The sequence below is a fragment of the Myxine glutinosa genome, chromosome 9 (assembly GCF_964187855.1).
Source record: "Myxine glutinosa chromosome 9, kmMyxGlut1.1, whole genome shotgun sequence".
Taxonomy (NCBI): domain Eukaryota; kingdom Metazoa; phylum Chordata; class Myxini; order Myxiniformes; family Myxinidae; genus Myxine; species Myxine glutinosa.
Window position 1 is genome coordinate 139,434,635 of NC_136269.1, and position 21,130 is coordinate 139,455,764.

Genomic DNA, 21,130 nt, shown 5'->3' on the forward strand with positions numbered 1-21,130 from the left:
GGTGGGCCAGCAGGGGCTATATATATATACACACATATATATGTTAGCGTAAGTATATGCATGCGTATGTATGTGTGAATAAGTAGAAATGCATTGAAGATTAATTCAAATACAATTTTATAAACAGGAATCAAATTCCTGCGAGGGGCTAAGTGTGAAAAAATTCTGACTCGATGCGGGGCTCGAACCACGGACCTCCGTTGATAACGCGTCAACAGCCCACTGCGCTATTGAGCCAGCCGCAATCTCCTCAGAACTTTTCCACACTTAACACTGCGAGCTTTATCATGGCCAATGTCTTACGTGCCTGCTAGGCAGACCCCGAATGTTAGCGTACGTATATGCATGTGTATGTATGTGTGAATAAGTAGAAATGCATTGAAGATTAATTCAAATACAATTTTATAAACAGGAATCAAATTCCTGCGAGGGCTAAGTGTGAAAAATTCAGACTCAATATCGGACTCGAACCACGGACCTCCATTGATTACGCGTCAACAGCCCACTGCACTATTGAGCGAGCCGTAATCTCCTCAGAACTTTCCACACTTAACACTGCGAGCTTTATAGTGGCCGATGTCTTACATGCCCCAAATGTAAGCGTAAGTATATGTATGCGTATATATGCAGAAGTGCATTGACGATTAATTCATCTACAATTTTTTATAAACAGGAATCAAATTCCTGCGAGGGGTTAAGTGTGAAAAATATCTAATTGTATGTATGCATGCGTGCATGCATGTGTATGTGTATGTGTATGTGCATGTGTATGTATATATATATATGTATATATATATATATATATATCTATATATATATATATATATATATATATATATATATATATGTATATATATATGTATATGTATATATATATATATATATATATATATATATATATATATATATATGTATATATATATATACACAAAGAATTAAGTTAAGCACCCCCCCGTTTTTTTACAAACCTCGCACATTACAAGTCTGTTGTCGTCAAAACAGTGTAATATACCCATGATATTGCTATATTTTCTGGAGAAGTGATATTATGGTCACATAAAAACATAACAATCATGCCGTTTTCAATATTTTATTCTGAATAATTTAAGGTGAAATTTTTTGGGAATTTTAGGCATATTTTCACCTCAATTTAAGTATGGAGCTATAGGTCCATCACGGACAGTGTGGATGACGTTTATGTTTTCTAACGTACAGTCATTGTTCTGAGAAGACCTCTAGCGATCTTTGCGTCAATAACGTGTGTAGGACCCACGTGATCGGATCACTGACTCAACCCTACGTCTCATAGACCCTGTAAGCCGTCGTATGCGTTGCTGTGGCAGGTTGTTCCATTCCCGATGTAATGCACGTTCCAATTCATCCAGATTGGCTATTGGAGGGACCATCTTCGCAATTTGTCGCAATATTAGGGGGTGCTTACCTTAATTCGTTGCGTAGGGGTGCTTAACTTAATTCTTTGTGTATATATATATATATATATATATATATATATATATATATATATATATATATATATATATACTGTATATATATATATATATATATATATATTATATATATATATATATATATATAAATATAAATATATATATATTGTTGTGGATATGAGAATGGTGTTTTTTTTATTGTTTTTTTATTGCTTTATTGTGGACCCTCCTGCCTCCAGTTGTGTATAAAGGTCAAAGGTCGTTCCGTAGTTATTTCATAAACAATCACGTTAGCCAATCATAGATTTCCCCCTTGTTGACAGTTATTTCCTTATTCTGTGTATTAGGTTAAGGCTATGTCGTCCATTAATTGATACTCCATTGCACCGAAGTCAAATAAGCTAGGTCCCCTTTCGTTTTCATCCCAGCGGTGCGAGTGGTTTTCCATCGCCGCAAGACTCCATTAGCCACGAGGTCATCTCGGAGCAGAAGGTGGGAGGAGTCGGCCCCGTGCCGGGGACAAGGCGTGGCCTAGCCAACGCCTCCTCTAAGGGCGGGGTCGGTGAGCCCTCGCGACCAATCAGGGCCAAGGCGAGCTCACCGATGGGCGTGTCCTAGCGGCCGGCGTCTTGATCGCGAGGCGCGCTATAAAACGCGTGCGCATGCGTCAGAAGAGTGTTGTCGGTGGAGAGAAGTGCGCCAAGAAGTGATGAGAAGGAGGCCAAGTCCAGAAGTGCAAAGAAAGGGTTGCGAGAAGTGCGAAACCAGAAGTGCGCCAGAGACGGCAGAGGAGTCCAAGTACAGAGGTGCCAAGAAAGAGTTCAAAGGGGCAGCTTTGGAGCGCGCACGGTGCACCGGAGGAGCTTCGCCGTGCAGTTTGGAACCGCGGCGGGTTTGGCGATCCCAGCTCGAGGATTGACGGCGGCTGTCCGCTTCCAGCCCGACCGATCCCCGCTGAACCTTCCTCTCCCGCCAAGCTATTCCTCCTTCCGACCATTCCTGCCTGCAAATTCCCCGTGTGAGTCCGTCTTTTGTTTGTTCTGTCCAGGGTATAAGTTAAGCCTGTGTAGATAAGCTAGCATTTTCACTGTGTCTTTCTGGTCAGTCCCTCTTTCTGTCTTTATTTTGTTATCCTTCCTTCTTCCTTGGTTTCTTTGGTCCTGTAAATAGTAATAAATAATAATCGTATTGAAAACCTTTTTTTTGTCTTCTTCTTCTTCTTCACATCCGTCGCCTTTGTCTTTTCCCCATTGAATATCTGTGGCACGATTTGGCCCACGTTTAAGGAATCGGGTCTAGTCATTGTTAACGGTTCGGGCCGCGGCGCCATCCACTCGGCAAATTAACATCTTATCCGCGGTCCGTAACAATATATATATATATATATATATATATATATATATATATATATATATATATATATATATATATATACAGTGAAACCTTGACTTACGAGTTTAATTCGTTCTGTGACCGAGCTCGTAACTCAATTTGCTCGTTTCTCAAATTAAATTTCCCCATTAAAAGGCATTGAAATGCTATTAATCCGTTCCAGCCCCCAAAAACCACACCAATTTTTTTTGTTACGTGTTTTTAAATAAGAAAAATGTACTTTATAAATAACAAATAATGTATAAACAAGCACGACCTCGTATATACTGTACATAATAAGCGGCGTTACGCGCGCTGCTTGTAAACAAGGAGGAAGCGGACAACGCGGTAATTTGTAAGAGTCTTTATTCAAGAGCTCACTGTAACACTGGTGCGCTCCAGGCTGCGCGCCCGGTGTATATCCTGAGGCCACGCCTACCCCTCGGCGTGACCGCCGCCGACTCGGTGCGCGGAATGATGTCACCACGCCAGTGAGCTTCCGTGTCCGCCACAATGTAAAGAAATAAACTGGTTTTATTAAGTGTATTTACCTTGAAGATCAGACGAAGATGCTGGCGGAGGTGGAGGAGATGACTTTTGCCTTTTTCGCCACACTTTCCTCGCTTTCACTTGCAGGGCGTTTCAATAAAAACCTGTCCAACGAGGTTTGTTTCTTCCTCCCTTTCAAAATGTTTCGATCGTACTGCCTCGCCAAGTCGACAACACGCACACCTCGCTCATGTTTTTCGACGATTGCGTGTTTTATATCCAAGCACATCATCCTCTTCTTCTTCTCAGTACTGCCCTTGGCACTCAATTTCTTAGGACCCATGGTTAAAACTAAGAAATTTTCCAAAATAACCAAAATGCGAAAACAAAGCAGCAGCTATATACGGCAGAGATGCTTGCACGGCAAGATAACCACGTGACCGGAACCCACCTGGTGGCGGGTGGCGTAAGCTCCAAAATAACCAAAATGCGAAAACAAAGCAGCAGCGATATACGGCAGAGATGCTTGCACGGCAAGATAACCACGTGACTGGAACCCACCTGGTGGCGGGTGGCGTCAGCTCGTAACTCAGATCTCGGCTCGCATCTCAAAGCAATAAACCGCCCGAGCGACGGCTCGTATCTCGGAAAACTCGTAAGTTGGTGCACTCGTAAGTCAAGGTTTCACCGTATATATATATATATATATATATATATACACCATATATGAAAAACTAGCAACACAGATAGATACAGAGAGCGACACAGATAGATAGAGAGCACGAGAGAGAGAGAGAGCACGAGAGAGAGAGCGACAGATATACAGTCACGTGAAAAAGTAAGTACACCCCATGTAAAGTTTTGACTTTTTCAACATATTTCAACATACAGCTATTTGATCTTCATTTCAACAATATTGATAGACAAAGGTGATATAATATAACAAATATCATGAAACATTTACATTTTGCAGTCCATTGTATAATTTAAATATACATAAATGCAAATTTCGCAGGTGGAAAAAGTAAGGACACCTTGGCTCTAATAGGTGGTATTGCCCCCTTTGGCAGAAACAACTTCAAGTAGGCGTTTCTTATAACTGTCTTCCAGTCTCTGACATCGACTGGGAGAAATTTTTGCCCACTCCTCCATGCAGAATTCTTTCAGCTGTGCGATGTTTGAGGGGTTTCTTACATGCACAGCTCGTTTCAAATCACCCCACAACCTCTCGATGGGATTTAGATCCGAGGTTTGACTTGGCCATTCCAGAACCCTCCATTTGTTTCTTTTCAGCCATTCCTTGGTGGTTTTACTGGTATGTTTAGGGTCATTGTCACATTGCAAGGTCCACCTTCGGTTGAGCTTCAAATTTCCGACAGATGGCCTCACATTATCCTCAAGCACCCTCTGGTACAATGAAGAATTCATAGTGGATTCTATGATGGTGAGCTGCCCAGGCCTTGCTGCAGCAAAGCTGCCCCAAACCATAATATTTCCACCACCATGCTTTACAGTTGGTATCAGCTTCTTGTGGTGAAATGCTGTCTTTGGTTTTCGCCAAGCATGTCTTCTGGTACTGTGGCCAAGTAGCTCTACCTTTGACTCATCTGTCCAGAGCACATTGTTCCAGAAGTGCTGGTCTTTGCCAAGGTGTTCATTGGCAAACTTTAGTCTTGCCCTGATGTTCTTTCTGGACAGCAAAGGTTTCCTCCTGGCACACCTCCCATGTAGATCAAATTTGTGCAGCCTCTTTCTAATGGTAGACTCGTGCACTTTGGCATCAACAGTGGCAAGAGCTACCTGTAGGTCCCATGATGACATTCTGGGGTTCTTCGAGACTTCTTTCAGCATCTTGCGGTCTGCTCTCGGGCTGAACTTGCTGGGCCGGCCTGGCCTGAACAAGTTGGCAGTTGTTTGGAATCTTCTCCACTTGTAGATGATCTTCCGGACAGTCGAATGATTGATTTCAAATTGTTTGGATATCTTTTTAAATCCCTTCCCAGATTCATAGGCATCTATAACCTTCTTTCTGAAGGCCTGAGAGAGCTCTTTTGATCTAGGCATGGTGACGCTGCACACTTCAACAACAAAGAGCAAACCAAACTAAATGTCTGAGGTTTAAATAAGACAGGTTCCTCCAAGATCCTCTCCAACTATGTTCTAATCATTTGCACCTGAGCTGGTACACCTGATTCTAATTTTAGGTATTTGAAGTAGTGATAAATGTAGGGGTGAACATACTTTTTCCACATGCGAAATTTGCATGAATATTTATTTAAATTATACAATGGACTACAAAATGTAAATGTTTCATGATATTTGTTATATTATATCACCTTTATCTATCAATATTGTTGAAATGAAGATCAAATAGCTGTATGTTGAAATATGTTGAAAAAGTCAAAACTTTACATGGGGTGTACTTACTTTTTCACATGACTGTATATAGAGAGAGAGCAACAGATAGATAGAGAGAGAGAGAGAGCGACAGATATATATAGAGAGAGAGCAACAGATAGATAGAGAGAGAGAGCGACAGATATATATAGAGAGAGAGCAACAGATATATAGAGATATAGAGAGATAGAGAGATAGATAGATAGATAGATAGAGAGAGAGAGAGAGAGAGAGAGAGAGAGAGAGAGAGAGAGAGAGAGAGATAGAGAGAGAGAGAACAACGCAGATATATAGAGAGAGCGACGCAGATAGATAGAGAGAGCGACACAGATAGATAGAGAGAGCGACACAGATAGATAGAGAGAGCGACACAGATAGATAGAGAGAGCGACACAGATAGATAGAGAGAGCGACACAGATAGATAGAGAGAGCGACACAGATAGATAGAGAGAGCGACACAGATAGATAGAGAGAGCGACACAGATAGATAGAGAGAGCGACACAGATAGATAGAGAGAGCGACACAGATAGATAGAGAGAGCGACACAGATAGATAGAGAGAGCGACACAGATAGATAGAGAGAGCGACACAGATAGATAGAGAGAGCGACACAGATAGATAGAGAGAGCGACACAGATAGATAGAGAGAGCGACACAGATAGATAGAGAGAGCGACACAGATAGATAGAGAGGGCGACACAGATAGATAGAGAGGGCGACACAGATAGATAGAGAGGGCGACACAGATAGATAGAGAGGGCGACACAGATAGATAGAGAGGGCGACACAGATAGATAGAGAGGGCGACACAGATAGATAGAGAGGGCGACACAGATAGATAGAGAGGGCGACACAGATAGATAGAGAGCACGACACAGATAGATAGAGAGGGCGACACAGATAGATAGAGAGGGCGACACAGATAGATAGAGAGGGCGACACAGATAGATAGAGAGGGCGACACAGATAGATAGAGAGGGCGACACAGATAGATAGAGAGGGCGACACAGATAGATAGAGAGGGCGACACAGATAGATAGAGAGGGCGACACAGATAGATAGAGAGGGCGACACAGATAGATAGAGAGGGCGACACAGATAGATAGAGTGGGCGACACAGATAGATAGAGAGGGCGACACAGATAGATAGAGAGGGCGACACAGATAGATAGAGAGGGCGACACAGATAGATAGAGAGGGCGACACAGATAGATAGAGAGGGCGACACAGATAGATAGAGAGGGCGACACAGCTAGATAGAGAGGGCGACACAGATAGATAGAGAGGGCGACACAGATAGATAGAGAGGGCGACACAGATAGATATAGAGGGCGACACAGATAGATATAGAGGGCGACACAGATAGATATAGAGGGCGACACAGATAGATAGAGAGGGCGACACAAATAGATAGAGAGGGCGACACATATAGATAGAGAGGGCGACACAGATAGATAGAGAGGGCGACACAGATAGATAGAGACGGCGACACAGATAGATAGAGACGGCGACACAGATAGATAGAGACGGCGACACAGATAGATAGAGACGGCGACACAGATAGATAGAGACGGCGACACAGATAGATAGAGACGGCGACACAGATAGATAGAGACGGCGACACAGATAGATAGAGACGGCGACACAGATAGATAGAGACGGCGACACAGATAGATAGAGAGGGCGACACAGATAGATAGAGAGGGCGACACAGATAGATATAGAGAGCGACACAGATAGATATAGAGAGCGACACAGATAGATAGAGAGAGCGACACAGATAGATAGAGAGAGCGACACAGATAGATAGAGAGAGCGACACAGATAGATAGAGAGGGCGACACAGATAGATAGAGAGGGCGACACAGATAAATAGAGAGCGCGACACAGATAGATAGAGAGGGCGACACAGATAGATAGAGAGGGCGACACAGATAGATAGAGAGGGAGACACAGATAGATCGAGAGGGCGACACAGATAGATCGAGAGGGCGACACAGATAGATAGAGAGGGCGACACAGATAGATAGAGAGGGCGACACAGATAGATAGAGAGGGCGACACAGATAGATAGAGAGGGCGACACAGATAGATAGAGAGGGCGACACAGATAGATAGAGAGGGCGACACAGATAGATAGAGAGGGCGACACAGATAGATAGAGAGGGCGACACAGATAGATAGAGAGGGCGACACAGATAGATAGAGAGGGCGACACAGATAGATAGAGAGGGCGACACAGATAGATAGAGAGGGCGACACAGATAGATAGATAGGGCGACACAGATAGATAGGGCGACACAGATAGATAGGGCGACACAGATAGATAGAGAGGGCGACACAGATAGATAGAGTGGGCGACACAGATAGATAGAGTGGGCGACACAGATAGATAGAGTGGGCGACACAGATAGATAGAGAGGGCGACACAGATAGATAGAGAGGGCGACACAGATAGATAGAGAGGGCGACACAGATAGATAGAGAGGGCGACACAGATAGATAGAGAGGGCGACACAGATAGATAGAGAGGGCGACACAGATAGATAGAGAGGGCGACACAGATAGATAGAGAGGGCGACACAGATAGATAGATAGGGCGACACAGATAGATAGGGCGACACAGATAGATAGAGAGGGCGACACAGATAGATAGAGTGGGCGACACAGATAGATAGAGAGGGCGACACAGATAGATAGAGAGGGCGACACAGATAGATAGAGAGGGCGACACAGATAGATAGAGAGGGCGACACAGATAGATAGAGAGGGCGACACAGATAGATAGAGAGGGCGACACAGCTAGATAGAGAGGGCGACACAGATAGATAGAGAGGGCGACACAGATAGATAGAGAGGGCGACACAGATAGATAGAGAGGGCGACACAGATAGATAGAGAGGGCGACACAGATAGATAGAGAGGGCGACACAGATAGATAGAGAGGGCGACACAGATAGATAGAGAGGGCGACACAGATAGATAGAGACGGCGACACAGATAGATAGAGAGGGCGACACAGATAGATAGAGAGGGCGACACAGATAGATAGAGAGGGCGACAAAGATAGATAGAGAGGGCGACACAGATAGATAGAGAGGGCGACACAGATAGATAGAGAGGGCGACACAGCTAGATAGAGAGGGCGACACAGATAGATAGAGAGGGCGACACAGATAGATAGAGAGAGCGACACAGATAGATAGAGAGAGCGACACAGATAGATAGAGAGAGCGACACAGATAGATAGAGAGAGCGACACAGATAGATAGAGAGAGCGACACAGATAGATAGAGAGAGCGACACAGACAGATAGAGAGAGCGACACAGATAGATAGAGAGAGCGACACAGATAGACAGAGAGAGAGCGACACAGATAGATAGATAGAGACAGCGACACAGACAGATAGAGAGAGAGCGACACAGACAGATAGATAGAGACAGCGACACAGACAGATAGATAGAGACAGCGACACAGACAGATCGAGAGGGAGCGACACAAACAGATAGAAAGAGAGAGAGTGACACAGACAGATAGAGAGAGAGCGACACAGACAGATCGAGAGAGAGCGACACAGACAGATAGAGAGAGAGCGACACAGACAGATAGAGAGAGCGTGACACAGACAGAAAGAGAGAGAGCGACACAGACAGAGAGAGAGCGACACAGACAGAGAGAGAGCGACACAGACAGATAGAGAGAGAGCGACACAGACAGATAGAGAGAGAGCAACACAGATAGATAGAGAGAGCGACACAGATAAATAGAGAGAGAGCGACACAGATAGATAGATAGATAGATAGAGACAGCGACACAGACAGATAGAGAGAGCGACACAGACAGATAGATAGAGACAGCGACACAGACAGATAGAGAGAGAGCGACACAGACAGATAGAGAGAGAGCAACACAGATAGATAGAGAGAGCGACACAGATAAATAGAGAGAGAGCGACACAGATAGACAGATAGATAGATAGAGACAGCGACACAGACAGATAGAGAGAGAGCGACACAGACAGATAGATAGAGACAGCGACACAGACAGATAGAGAGAGAGCGACACAGAGTGATAGATAGAGACAGCGACACAGACAGATAGAGAGAGAGCGACACAGACAGATAGATAGAGACAGCGACACAGACAGATAGAGAGCGAGCGACACAAATAGAAGAGAGAGAAAGAGAAAGAGAGTGGCAGAGATTGAGAGAATGACAGAGACAGAGCAACAGAGATAAAGAGAGAGAGGGAGGGGGGGAGAGGGGGAGAGAGAGAGAGAGGGGGAGAGAGAGAGAGGGAGAGAGGGAGAGAGGGGGAGAGAGAGGGAGAGGGAGAGGGAGAGAGAGGGGAGAGAGAGAGAGAGATATTACATTATGTCATCAAGTTACTTCACAAAAATGATGTTGTCATGTTTCATTTATTTAATGAGGAAGATGTCTGGTTTACTCTAAAAGACCTTTTCAATGGAATGATGAATGCTCTTTACAAAGATCACATTTTAATGTTGGAGGACATTTATAGAACTGTGTGAACATCCCTCTTGCTGTGGTAGTCTTGGTGAGTTTGCATCCGTCGATGTTTCTTGCAGATCCCACGTGTATTTATCGTCAGTATACAAATGGAGACATGTACGTCCTGTGACCTTTAAATCCAGTCCGTCTCAAGAAACACCGATATTAAATCATGTCCTGGGACAGACAACCATTCGGCTGCTTGAGATTCTGACATTCACAAGTGGTTAGCGAATACATACATTATCAACACTTCATCTGCCTTGAAAGAAAAGGTCTTTCCCTCTCCTCCTCCCGAAATAAAAAAAGGATTTAATTATAGACAATGGCCTTGTAACACCACACAAGGAAATAAGAAAGAACCCTCTCCTCAAGACATATTTATTCAATCTACACCTGTCTGGGTCTCAGCCGTTCCTATTCAACAGTTGCCGAAGTGTTTCCGGCCAGAACCCATGTTAAGCAACAGAAGATCAAACATACTTTGGGGGAGTATATGGAGGCAAGGCTGTGGAGCAGGCTGTCCAGATGTGTGATCAGCAGCTCTGTCGGAGCCTGAAGTGCGAGGTGACCGTATGTGAGAAGCAGCGTAGCTCGAATTCGATCCACATCCAACTCCCTGTGATCCTGGAAATGCACAAAATGAAAATCACAAACCACAAAGTAAGTTAGAACATTAACTATGCGTGACATTGACATGTAAGGCATAGAATAAGGAAGTTCTGACCTCATTAGTACGGATAAGCTTAAGAGGTCCCATGAACATGGACAGCATGTCACAAAGAGTCATGTTTCCCTACTTTGACACATGGCAAGGTCACACAAACACAAACCTCCTGACCTTCAACAGCAGCAAGAAGCTTCCACTTTTTTTCGTCACCTCGACTCTCGTAAATTCTTCCAGGCGAGCCATGACGACATCCAGATGCTTTCCGCCACACAGAGACAAGCCTTCCGCGAGGGCCTGCAGAGCAGAACAAACTTATGGCTTTGCATCATTAACGAGCCATTAAAATTCAATACAATCCTGCTGTACGAGTCTCCAATTAGTCCCCGTAATATTTTGGGTGAACCGGAAAAATCTCCAAACATTATTCCGATTCAAACACAACATGTACTGGTACGACTGGCAAGCATTTGAGATTGAAGCAGATTTGATGCGATGGACAAAATGTACAAATAACAGACCTCTCTTTCATCAGCTTCAGCATAGCGTATACTGCCCAGCATGGATTTAACTCGAACCTGCACCACTTCTTGGCTGTATGTTGAGCGAAGTGTCACTCCCAGACATTTACACAGGAAGGCCTGAGACGGGGAGGACGTCAAGTCAACTACTGCTGCTGCTATCAAACTTCGCAAAGTAAAGAGTCGTTTTTAAAACCGACCTTCCCCTGAGGTGGCCAGATGTAGTTCGACAGTTGGTTTGTCATCTCCAGGCCCAGCTCAGAGATCCAGGTTTCCTCCGACACCAGTTGAAGGCTTCCCGAGAGAAGCTGGGCCGAGAAGAAATGAAGTAAATTGTGAGTCAAGGATTGCAAATTGGAGGAAACAGGATTGTCAGACCACAATAGACACAAGGTAGATTAAAGTAATTATTGTGAAAAATGCCAGGGGCATAGAAAAGGCCCCTTTATATGGTATGTGCCATGTGGCAAAGTATAGAAAAGAAGGGACATTCCCTAGCTTGTAGAAAATGCCAAACAATACAAAACAAGGGGCATTCAAAAAATGTTGTGTGCATCCTGGACTACCCTTGTGTTCTGAGGAGGAACCAAGTAATGCTCTAGAAAAGTTCATACAAAGGGGCGCCCTACATCTGGCAAATAAAATACATTTACTTCTTCGTGCAGGTGTATGAATCAAATTGGCGCCCCTTAATATGAACCTTTCTAGAGCATTACTTGGTTCCTCCTCAGAACACAAGGGTAGTACAGCATGCACACGACATTTTTTGAATTTCCCTTCTTTTCTATAGTTTGCCACATGGCACATACCATATAAAGGGGCCTTTTCTATGCCCCTGGCATTTTTCACAAGACACATTTTAAATACGAATAAAATGCATTTGTTCATCAATACAAGACTTTATTCAAGATTCAAGGAGACTTCCGGTCAGGTCTTCCGGTCCCTCGAGCGACGGGGCTTGCTTCGATCTCTCCACGGCATCAAAGTTTGAGTGTTTTCCCGTTCGTTTCTTTGTCAAATTTCCGCTGCGTATTTTGTTGTGTATGTGTTATTGTGTGTTTCTATTTGGTTTTGTAGTTGTTGCAAATCTGTGTGTAATTAGTCGTTTCTTTGTTCGCACCTCGTGCGGCCTGGTGTCTCGTGCGGCCTCCTCGTCTCGACTTGTGCCCCGCCCCCTATATCTCGTTTTTTCTTTTACCTCTGCTCCTGCTTTCTCAAATCCACGTTCTCACTTAGAGACTTTTCCCAGATTGTTTTTCATGGTTTTGTTTAAATATTTATTTAAATATGTTTAAACCGCAGCCGTGATGCTGACGCCCCCCCCCCCCCCCCGCACCCCCCAGAATTTCCATGTTTTAAACGTTTCCCAGTGTGTACCCTGGATAAGAATAGGTACGCCGTATCCCTGCGTGTCGTAAGAGGCGACTAAGAAGGTTGGCGTCAGGAAGGGCGTCCGGGCATAAAAACATTGCCTCAAGAAGAGAACTATGACAATTACAACTACATATGGGCAGGGTACAGCCTGAAGTGGAGATCGGTTTCTGAGGTTTGGGACATGGAATGTAGGGACAATGACAGGGAGATCAGGAGAAGTGGTGGAAGTATTGGTCAGAAGAAGAGTGGACATATGTTGTGTGCAAGAGACAAGATGGAAGGGAAGTGGTGTGAGAATGGTGAAGGGTCGGCAGGGACAGAAATACAAGTTTGTGTGCCAAGGGTGCCTGGAGGGCGTGAATGGTGTTGGTGTCCTGTTTTCTGAGGAGTTTGTAGACAGTGTGGTGAGTGTGACTAGAGTGAGTGATAGGTTGATGATGGTGAAAATGATGATTGGTAAGCTCTTGGTGAACGTCATCTCGGGATATGCTCCGCAGGTTGGTCGAAGCGATGAAGAGAAGGACAAGTTCTGGTGTGCGATAGAGAAGCTGATGGAAAACGTGAAAGATGAGGAAGTTGTTGTGGTAGGAGGAGACCTAAATGGACATGTGTGAAGGAGTATGGATGGTTTTGACGGAGTTCATGGGGGTTACGGATATGGTGTGAGAAATGGAGAAGGTGAAAAGATTTTGGAGTTTGCTGATGGAGCTGATTTGTTGATTTGTAATACTCAGTTCCAGAAAGAGGATAATAAGCTTGTTACATACACGTCAGGTGGGTCGACGACAACCGTTGACTACCTGATGGTGCGTAGGCGAGATAGGGGGCACCTCCGGGACACAAAGGTGATCCCGGGGGAGGAGGCTGTTTCACAGCACCACTTGGTTGTCTGCGACGTAAGGGTGAAAGGTGCGAGGAGAGCTCGGCGGGTGAAGTACCAACCGAGAATGAAGGTGTGGAGGTTGAAAGAGGTGACAGTAAGGGAGGCATTAAAAGAGAGGCTGAGTAGGGTCGAGGATGATGTGGTTGAGCTTGAAAGTGGTTGGATGTCAATGAAAGCTAGTCTGTTGGGAGCCGTTGGTGAGATATGTGGATGGACAAAAGGACCACCGAGGCACTCGGAAACATGGTGGTGGGATGATGAAGTTGGAAAGAGGATTGACGAGAAGAGGATGAAGTTCAAGGAGTGGCAGAAGGTGAAGGGTACGGGAGCAGAAACAGCAGAGCATGAAAGTTATAAGGCAGCCAGGAAGGCTGCAAAGAAAGAGGTAGCAAAGGCGCAGGAGGCATGTAGGAAAATGTTCGGAGAACGCTTGGATTCGGAAGAGGGTCAGAAAGCAGTATTCAGGATTGCAAAGCAGATAGCGAAAGAGAGGTGTGATGTGATGGGGGTGAGTTGCTTGAAGGATGAAGTGGGACAAATCGTTGTCGACCCAGATGGAATTAAAGGAAGATGGAAAAGATATATAGAAATGCTGTTGAATACAGAGAATGAATGGGATGGCAACATAGAGAGTAACCCAGTTTTAGGACCGGCAGAGAAGATAACTGAGAAGGAAGTTGAGGAAGCGATAAAAGCAATGAAGGGTAGAAAAGCGGGAGGGCCGACAGGAGTTGTGGGAGATATGTTGAAGGCAGCAGGAAGTTGGGGTGTGAAGAGAATGACAGAGATCTGTAATCTGGTGGTGAAAGAAGGCCGCATTCCACTGAATTGGGAACTGAGTACCCTTGTCCCTCTATACAAGGGGAAAGGTGACCCTCTGGAGTGTGGCTCGTACCGAGCGATAAAGTTATTGGAGCATGGAATGAAGGTATTGGAAAGGGTGTTGGAGAGGAGGATAAGGAAGAAAGTGAAGATCGACGAAATGCAGTTTGGATTCATGCCAGGAAGAGGAACGACAGACGCGCTTTTCATTGTGAGGCAGTTGCAGGAGAAGTACATGGAGAAGAGGAAGAAGTTGTTTCTTGGGTTTGTTGATCTGGAGAAAGCATTCGATCGGGTTCCACGCAAAGTATTGACATGGGCATTGAGGAAGTTAGGAGTGGAGGAATGGTTGATCAGAGTAGTGATGGCAATGTACAAAAGAGCGCGCACAGCTGTAAGGACGAAGGACGGGAACAGTGGTGAGTTTGAGGTGAAGGTGGGAGTGCATCAGGGGTCGGTACTAAGTCCACTACTATTTGTAGCTGTGATGGAGGTGCTGGCTCAGAACGTAAAGGAGGGTTTACCGTGGGAGTTGTTGTATGCAGATGATCTGGTGTTGATTGCGGAAAGTATGGATGGACTGAAGGAAAAGATGAACAAGTGGAAGGAATGTATGGAGACAAAAGGTCTGAAGGTGAATATCGGAAAGACGAAGGTGATGGCAAGTGGTAAAGCATGTGGTAAGGTGGAAAGAACTGGGAAGTGGCCCTGCGCTGTGTGTAGGAAGGGTGTCGGAGTGAACTCCATTCAGTGTACAATGTGCGCTGAGTGGGTTCATCAAAAATGTAGTGGTCTGAGAGGGTCATTAACCAGTGTGGCAGCTACATTCAAATGTAAGGTGTGCACAGAGGGAGCTGCACATGGAGGAAATGTTGAGTTGGATCTTGAAGACGGCGTGAAACTGGAAGGTGTGAAAACATTTTGCTACCTCGGAGACATGCTGAATGGAGAAGGTGGATCAGACTCGGCAACGGTTGCTCGAGTGAGACGTGCATGGAAGAAGTTTCGGGAATTGAGTGGCGTGCTGATGATGAGGGGAGTGTCGTTGAAGCTGAAGGGAAAGGTGTATGCTGCATGTGTGAGAAGTGTTATGATTTATGGGAGCGAGACATGGGTAATGAACGTAGAGCAGCAACGAAGTTGGAAAGGGTGGAAATGCGAATGGTTCGACAGATATGCGGAGTATCGTTGAGAGAGAGGAAGACAAATGATGAATTGCGAAAGATGATGGGAATAGAGCCTGTGATTGATGCTGTGAAGAGGAACAGGTTGAGATGGTTTGGTCATGTGTTGAGTAAGGATGAAAGTGACTGGTTGAGAAGAGTGATGGAAATGAATGTAGAAGGAAGTAGAAGACGGGGAAGACCGAGAAAGACTTGGCTAAAGATGGTGGAAGAAGAAATGCGGGCAAGGGGGTTAAACAAGGAGAGATGCAGAAAATAGGGCAGGATGGAGAAGATTGTCAAGGCTAACCCCCGCTCTAGCAGGGAAAATGGCCTTTAAAATGCATGTTGTTGTTGTGTGTATTCAAGATGATATAAAAGACTTGAAAAAGTAAGAGGAAAAAAAATTCAACCCAGGTGGGATTCAAAACCCACAATCCCCAGCTTGGGAGTCTGATGCTTTATCCATTAGGCCATTGGGCAAGTACGTTAGATTTGTGTAATTATATTTGTAAAGAGGTATAAAGTGTGTATGTATGTATATTTATATATAATTTAATTTTAAAGCAAAAACTATGGCACGTAGGTGGAATTTGTTTTGAAAGCCATTAATTGGATGTATTGGCCGATGTATATTTCAAGTTTCAGCTTGTTTCAATGTATAGCCTTTGTGATATGAGCGCCAACACATTTTGGGCGGACGGACGGACTGACAGACACCAACGTGATTTTGACGGTTTTCTAACTAAAACTCAAGAATGCAGAAACGGATGTTGGTAGAATTTGGAACATATTACCTCGATGTACAAAGTATTTACTTCTGAAATTTGCAGCTGATTTCGTCCAGCGGAAGCCGAGAAACGAATTTTCAGTCTCTATGTTAAAGCTGTTAACCCTGGTGTTGGGTTAGCGGCTAGGGTGCCGGCTTAGGATCCTAGGATCCTGGGTTCGAATCCCGGTCGATCGCTGAATTAACGCCAGGGGGGTTGACTCAGCCTGTCATCCTTCCGAGGTCGGCAAATTGAGTACCAGTTCACTGGTAATTCCCTGTTTGTCGTTAAAGGCGGCAAAAAGGGTTGGCGTCAGGAAGGGCATCCGGCCGTAAAACATTGCTTCAAAAAGGGGACCAAAAAACAACAACAACCACGGTTCCCGAAAAAGGCCAACCCCCGCTTTGCGGGGAAAAATGGCCTCTAAAGGTGTTTTTTTTTTGTTTTTTTTTAAAGCTGTCAGTCTTTTTTTTTTTTTTTTTTTTTTTAAAGCTGCATACACAGAAACGATCCCATATAAAGGGAGGGGCGCTCTGCACCTCCCTTTGATTTGAAGCAAAATATCCCCCGATTTTTTTTTCTCCAACTGTCCATATGTTCCTGCTTTAATTAATTCATATATCTGATACACTTCAAACCTCTGGCTGACACTTCCCCTCTGCTCCCACCTCAAGTTTCTCTGTGTGTTTTACCGTCGTCCCAAAAGTGACAACTCCATGTACATCTCTCAGACGACATGTACCAACTTTTACCCACTAATCCCAACTCTCTCTTCCTCATATGTGGCGATTCTAATAGTCACCAAGCTAATTGGCTGGGTGTTGGTACCTCTCTCACCAGCCGTGGCACTTCTGCAAAGGAATTCTGTGACTCCATGAGACTTTTTCAATCGTGAATTTTCCCACCCAGATCTCCCCCAATGGCAAATCTTCTTTCTGGATTTGGCGATGACCAACTTTCCCGCCAATGTATCTTGCTCGTCCTCTGCCTCCAATTGGCTCATCTGATCATGTGCTCGTGAAGCTCAACACTCAACATCTCTCTGGTCATTCTCAGAGAACAGCCTCAGCGCCGGCGAGTCGGGCAGTACCCTCAGGCAAACTGGCAGGGACTGCAAGCAGCCATCTCGCTTCAGGACTGGTCTCCTATATCTACCGGCCCTGTTATCAATTCAGCCTGGTAATTCTTCCACAGAAACCTGCTCTCTCTTATGCACATATTAATCCCATCTCGTCTTCAGGTACCTTAACCATTTTCCCACTCTTGGTACTTTGAATCCTGTGGTGACGCAGTCGCTTTAAAACAACTTGCATTCTCCTGCTGGAAGGCAAATTCAGCCGAAGATCATTCCACAATCAAACGTCTACTCTCAGAAGAGCGAGAAAACAACATCTGTCCAATCCCAAGATTGAACTTTCAAACTTGTCTCTCTCCTCTAAAACCTGGTGGAGCCTTGTCAAGTCTGTCTCTGGAGTATTCTCCCCTTCTATCCCTTCCCTCTCTTCAAATGGCACCACAGACGACTCCGCTCGTCAGAAGACCGAATGCCTCAATTCTGTGTTTGCTTCAAAATCTTGTTTCTCCAACTCCTCACTTTCGATACACCTCCTACCCAGTCGTGCCCAACTGCTCCTGAATTCTGTGTTTTGCACTTGAGAAGGTGGAAACATTTCTGTGAACCCTCGACTCTGACTCTGTACTTCGACCGGACGGCATCAGCTCATGCGTTCTAAAAATACACTCTGCTGCTCTTATACTTCCTCTCTCTGTCCTTTTTTACCCTGTCATTTACCCAAGGTCATCTTCCATCTGATATATAATTTCAAAACCCACCTGGTCACAAGTGTGCTACACTGACCTGTTCTTCATTTTAAGTCCTCAGCATCATCCCGTTTCGGCACTTCAACCTCGATACGGTCAACAAAGGTGGGCCAGCAGTGGCACATATGCCTCCACATGCAGCAACTACATTTGGATAATGGATATGTACGTACCCACACCTCCAGTCAGCAAGAACACCAACTATAATAACAAAACAATAGCTTCCACTCCCAGAATCAACAGATCGAATATATATATATATATATATATATAAAATCTGTCTACACGTCCCGTCCCCCCCCAGGTCCCCCCAACCCCCCCTCTCCCCTTCCCCCTGCTGTTGGTGTTCCCCTTTCTCCTGCTGTTCCCTTTGTTATGTTGTGGCCTCATCTGTTCTGTGTCATAGCTCTTCTATCAGCCTTGGCCATGCTACCAATCAGCTACCAATCAATTACATACTCAAGACATGCCTGCATGAACAAAAATGCAGCCAACATGAGATCCAACAAACATGAATAGAAATGTCAATAACCACGGTAAAACTTAGCTCTTGGAGGTTTAGGCTCAGTGCATGATAAGTATCTTTTTTTGTATACAAAGTCAAGGCTCATGGAAGAGCTAGAATACAGAACATATGAGGACGCAACAGAGCAAAATAAACAGTTGTGAGAGAGAGGAGGGAACCCAAACAGCAGGGTTGAGTGACAAAAATCGATGGAGACTTGGACAAACAAGGGATGTGGGGAAGGATGAGGGGTAGGAGAGGACACAAGGGGTGAACGAACAATAAGGATACAGAAACAAACTCTCTGGAAGGAAGAAGGTGGGTTTCAGGGGAAGAGGGAGTTAATGGGGAGAGAAAATATCATTATTCTGGATTGGGAATGATCTGAGACATTGTCTTTGAGAGTGGATGGGAGCAGTGATTCTGGATTTTGAGAGTTTCTCCAGAATGGGTAACTGAGACCTTCCTTCTACTCCTGGAGCATAAATGGGTGATGAAGCACTTACCCTGAAGGTCAGACGCCACAATTGGTGGGACATAAGAGTCAACGCCAGATTGGACCTCCGAGAAGGGGATAAAACGGTCTTGTTGATAGGAGCGTCAGGTGCATAAAGCCATTTAAGCCTGGATATGACATTCTGTTTGGAAGAAAAAGTAACGTTGATACCGAGGAACCACTCCCAGGAGCAACATAATATGCCCAGGCATCATCTCGTGGTGAACGGTAACTCCGGTGTCATGAAAGTCTGGCAAATTGGTAGCGTCTCGTTATTTTGTTGAACATGACAATGAAATACCATGTAGGTTGTTCATATGGCAACAGTTGGTGCATCTTCATCTCATTCTCCCACTATTGTAACGCTCAAATGATAAACGTCGATTAATCAGCACCTCACACTCATCAACACGTTAACATCCTCAGACGTACATGCCGTGAATATACCCATTGGTATAACAATACCCCAAAACCTTTTCATGTGACCCCAATGAGATTCGTACTTTCTGCGAAGGGACTTATTTAATGTTTTGGGGATATTCCAACCAAACTACCAGTCCTCAATGACCGCAGCTGACAATGTCAAGCAAAGCACTCTTTAACACAGGGTGGGTGGGGATGGGAGGAAGGGCAACTCTAATTTATGATATTATCATTTGCATAACACAGTCATGCTAAAATACACAATTTGGTGTCTGTCAGACCGAGATACATGTGGCCGTTACTTATCCAATCGCAACCAAACTTGGCAGGGAGTCTAAAGGCCACACGATGGAGGATGTTGCGATTTAACTTCCTTCCCCCAACCCAAGGGGGTGTTCCCCACCAAGGGGATTGTGTGTTGCGGTGTATAGTACATGTCACATGCTTCTGCGCCTTCAATGCCAGATGGGGAATGCTCGGGCCTTACTGGTTTGAGAATAACAACAGCAGGACGGTGACGATAAACGGCGAGTGCTACCGGGCCGTGCTCCAGACGTTCCATAATGATCTAGCCCAAAAGGTCACCCCAAACCAGCTCAGCATGACCTGGTTTATGCAGGATGGTGCACCCCCGCATACAGCTAGTGACACCATCACCTTCCTGCAGCAGCTCTTCAGAAACTGCCTCGTTGCCCTGGGTACCGCCCTGTCTACGTCAACCATTCTGCCACACTGAGTGATCTGAAGCAGGAGGTGTCAGACTACCTCCTCCAGGCAGTGCAACATGAGACCTACAGGAAAGTTGGACAGAACTTTGGAGTAAGGATCAATGCCTGTCTGAATGAGGGGCACATATCGAGAACGTCAATTACAAGGATTTTGCGTAAATTCCAATTTCAGACCTTGGGCTCTCACTAACTCGAGCAGTGACTTACTGCAATAGCAATCAGTGATAGAAAACACCATGTCAGAAGCTTTCAATAAATGTTTGGTTCACGTTCCTGAGGTTTCTGTTTCTTTTTAAATAAACGTTTAAAGTTGCATCACTCTTTTTGAAACACCCTGTAAATAAAGCAAAACCTAGCAGTGGTGAACAAACATGGTGTATGCTTGGCCATTATCAGCACCAGCAGGAATTGTCAAGCAGCTCGAGTGTCCTCGGCGTTATACCGATCAAGACTACCTTGCGAGTACAAGGCCTATGTCACAGTTGCCACGAGCGAATATGCAACAGACATGGATTCAATTGGGATTTTGACTTGCTGGTTGCATCAATTTCACTTACGTAATGCCCCTTCATATTGAAGCAGGAATTTGGAATTTGGTGACGATGCACCAGTTCTTTGTCAAAAAACAGCAAAAGATTTTCAAAATCCAACAGATAATGCTAACAGAGTTTCCCAGATTAACGTTCATTCAAAGGACAGCAAACCTACCTGTGAAGCACCACCCAACAGTTTAGGGTC

General features: G+C 44.9%; 1 protein-coding gene across 1 annotated transcript in view; it reads right to left on the bottom strand.

Annotated features, from left to right (window-relative positions):
* The window catches only part of LOC137434857 (maestro heat-like repeat-containing protein family member 1), a 109,164-nt gene that overhangs the window by 38,929 nt on the left and 49,105 nt on the right, over positions 1-21,130 (bottom strand). Inside the window, exons 18-22 of the mRNA XM_078785140.1 lie at positions 19,252-19,383; positions 11,608-11,715; positions 11,408-11,527; positions 11,061-11,183; positions 10,640-10,846 (exon numbers count right to left, since the gene is read on the bottom strand). Of these exons, the coding sequence (XP_078641266.1) occupies positions 10,640-10,846; positions 11,061-11,183; positions 11,408-11,527; positions 11,608-11,715; positions 19,252-19,383 (690 nt within the window). The remainder of the gene's footprint in view (positions 1-10,639; positions 10,847-11,060; positions 11,184-11,407; positions 11,528-11,607; positions 11,716-19,251; positions 19,384-21,130) is intronic.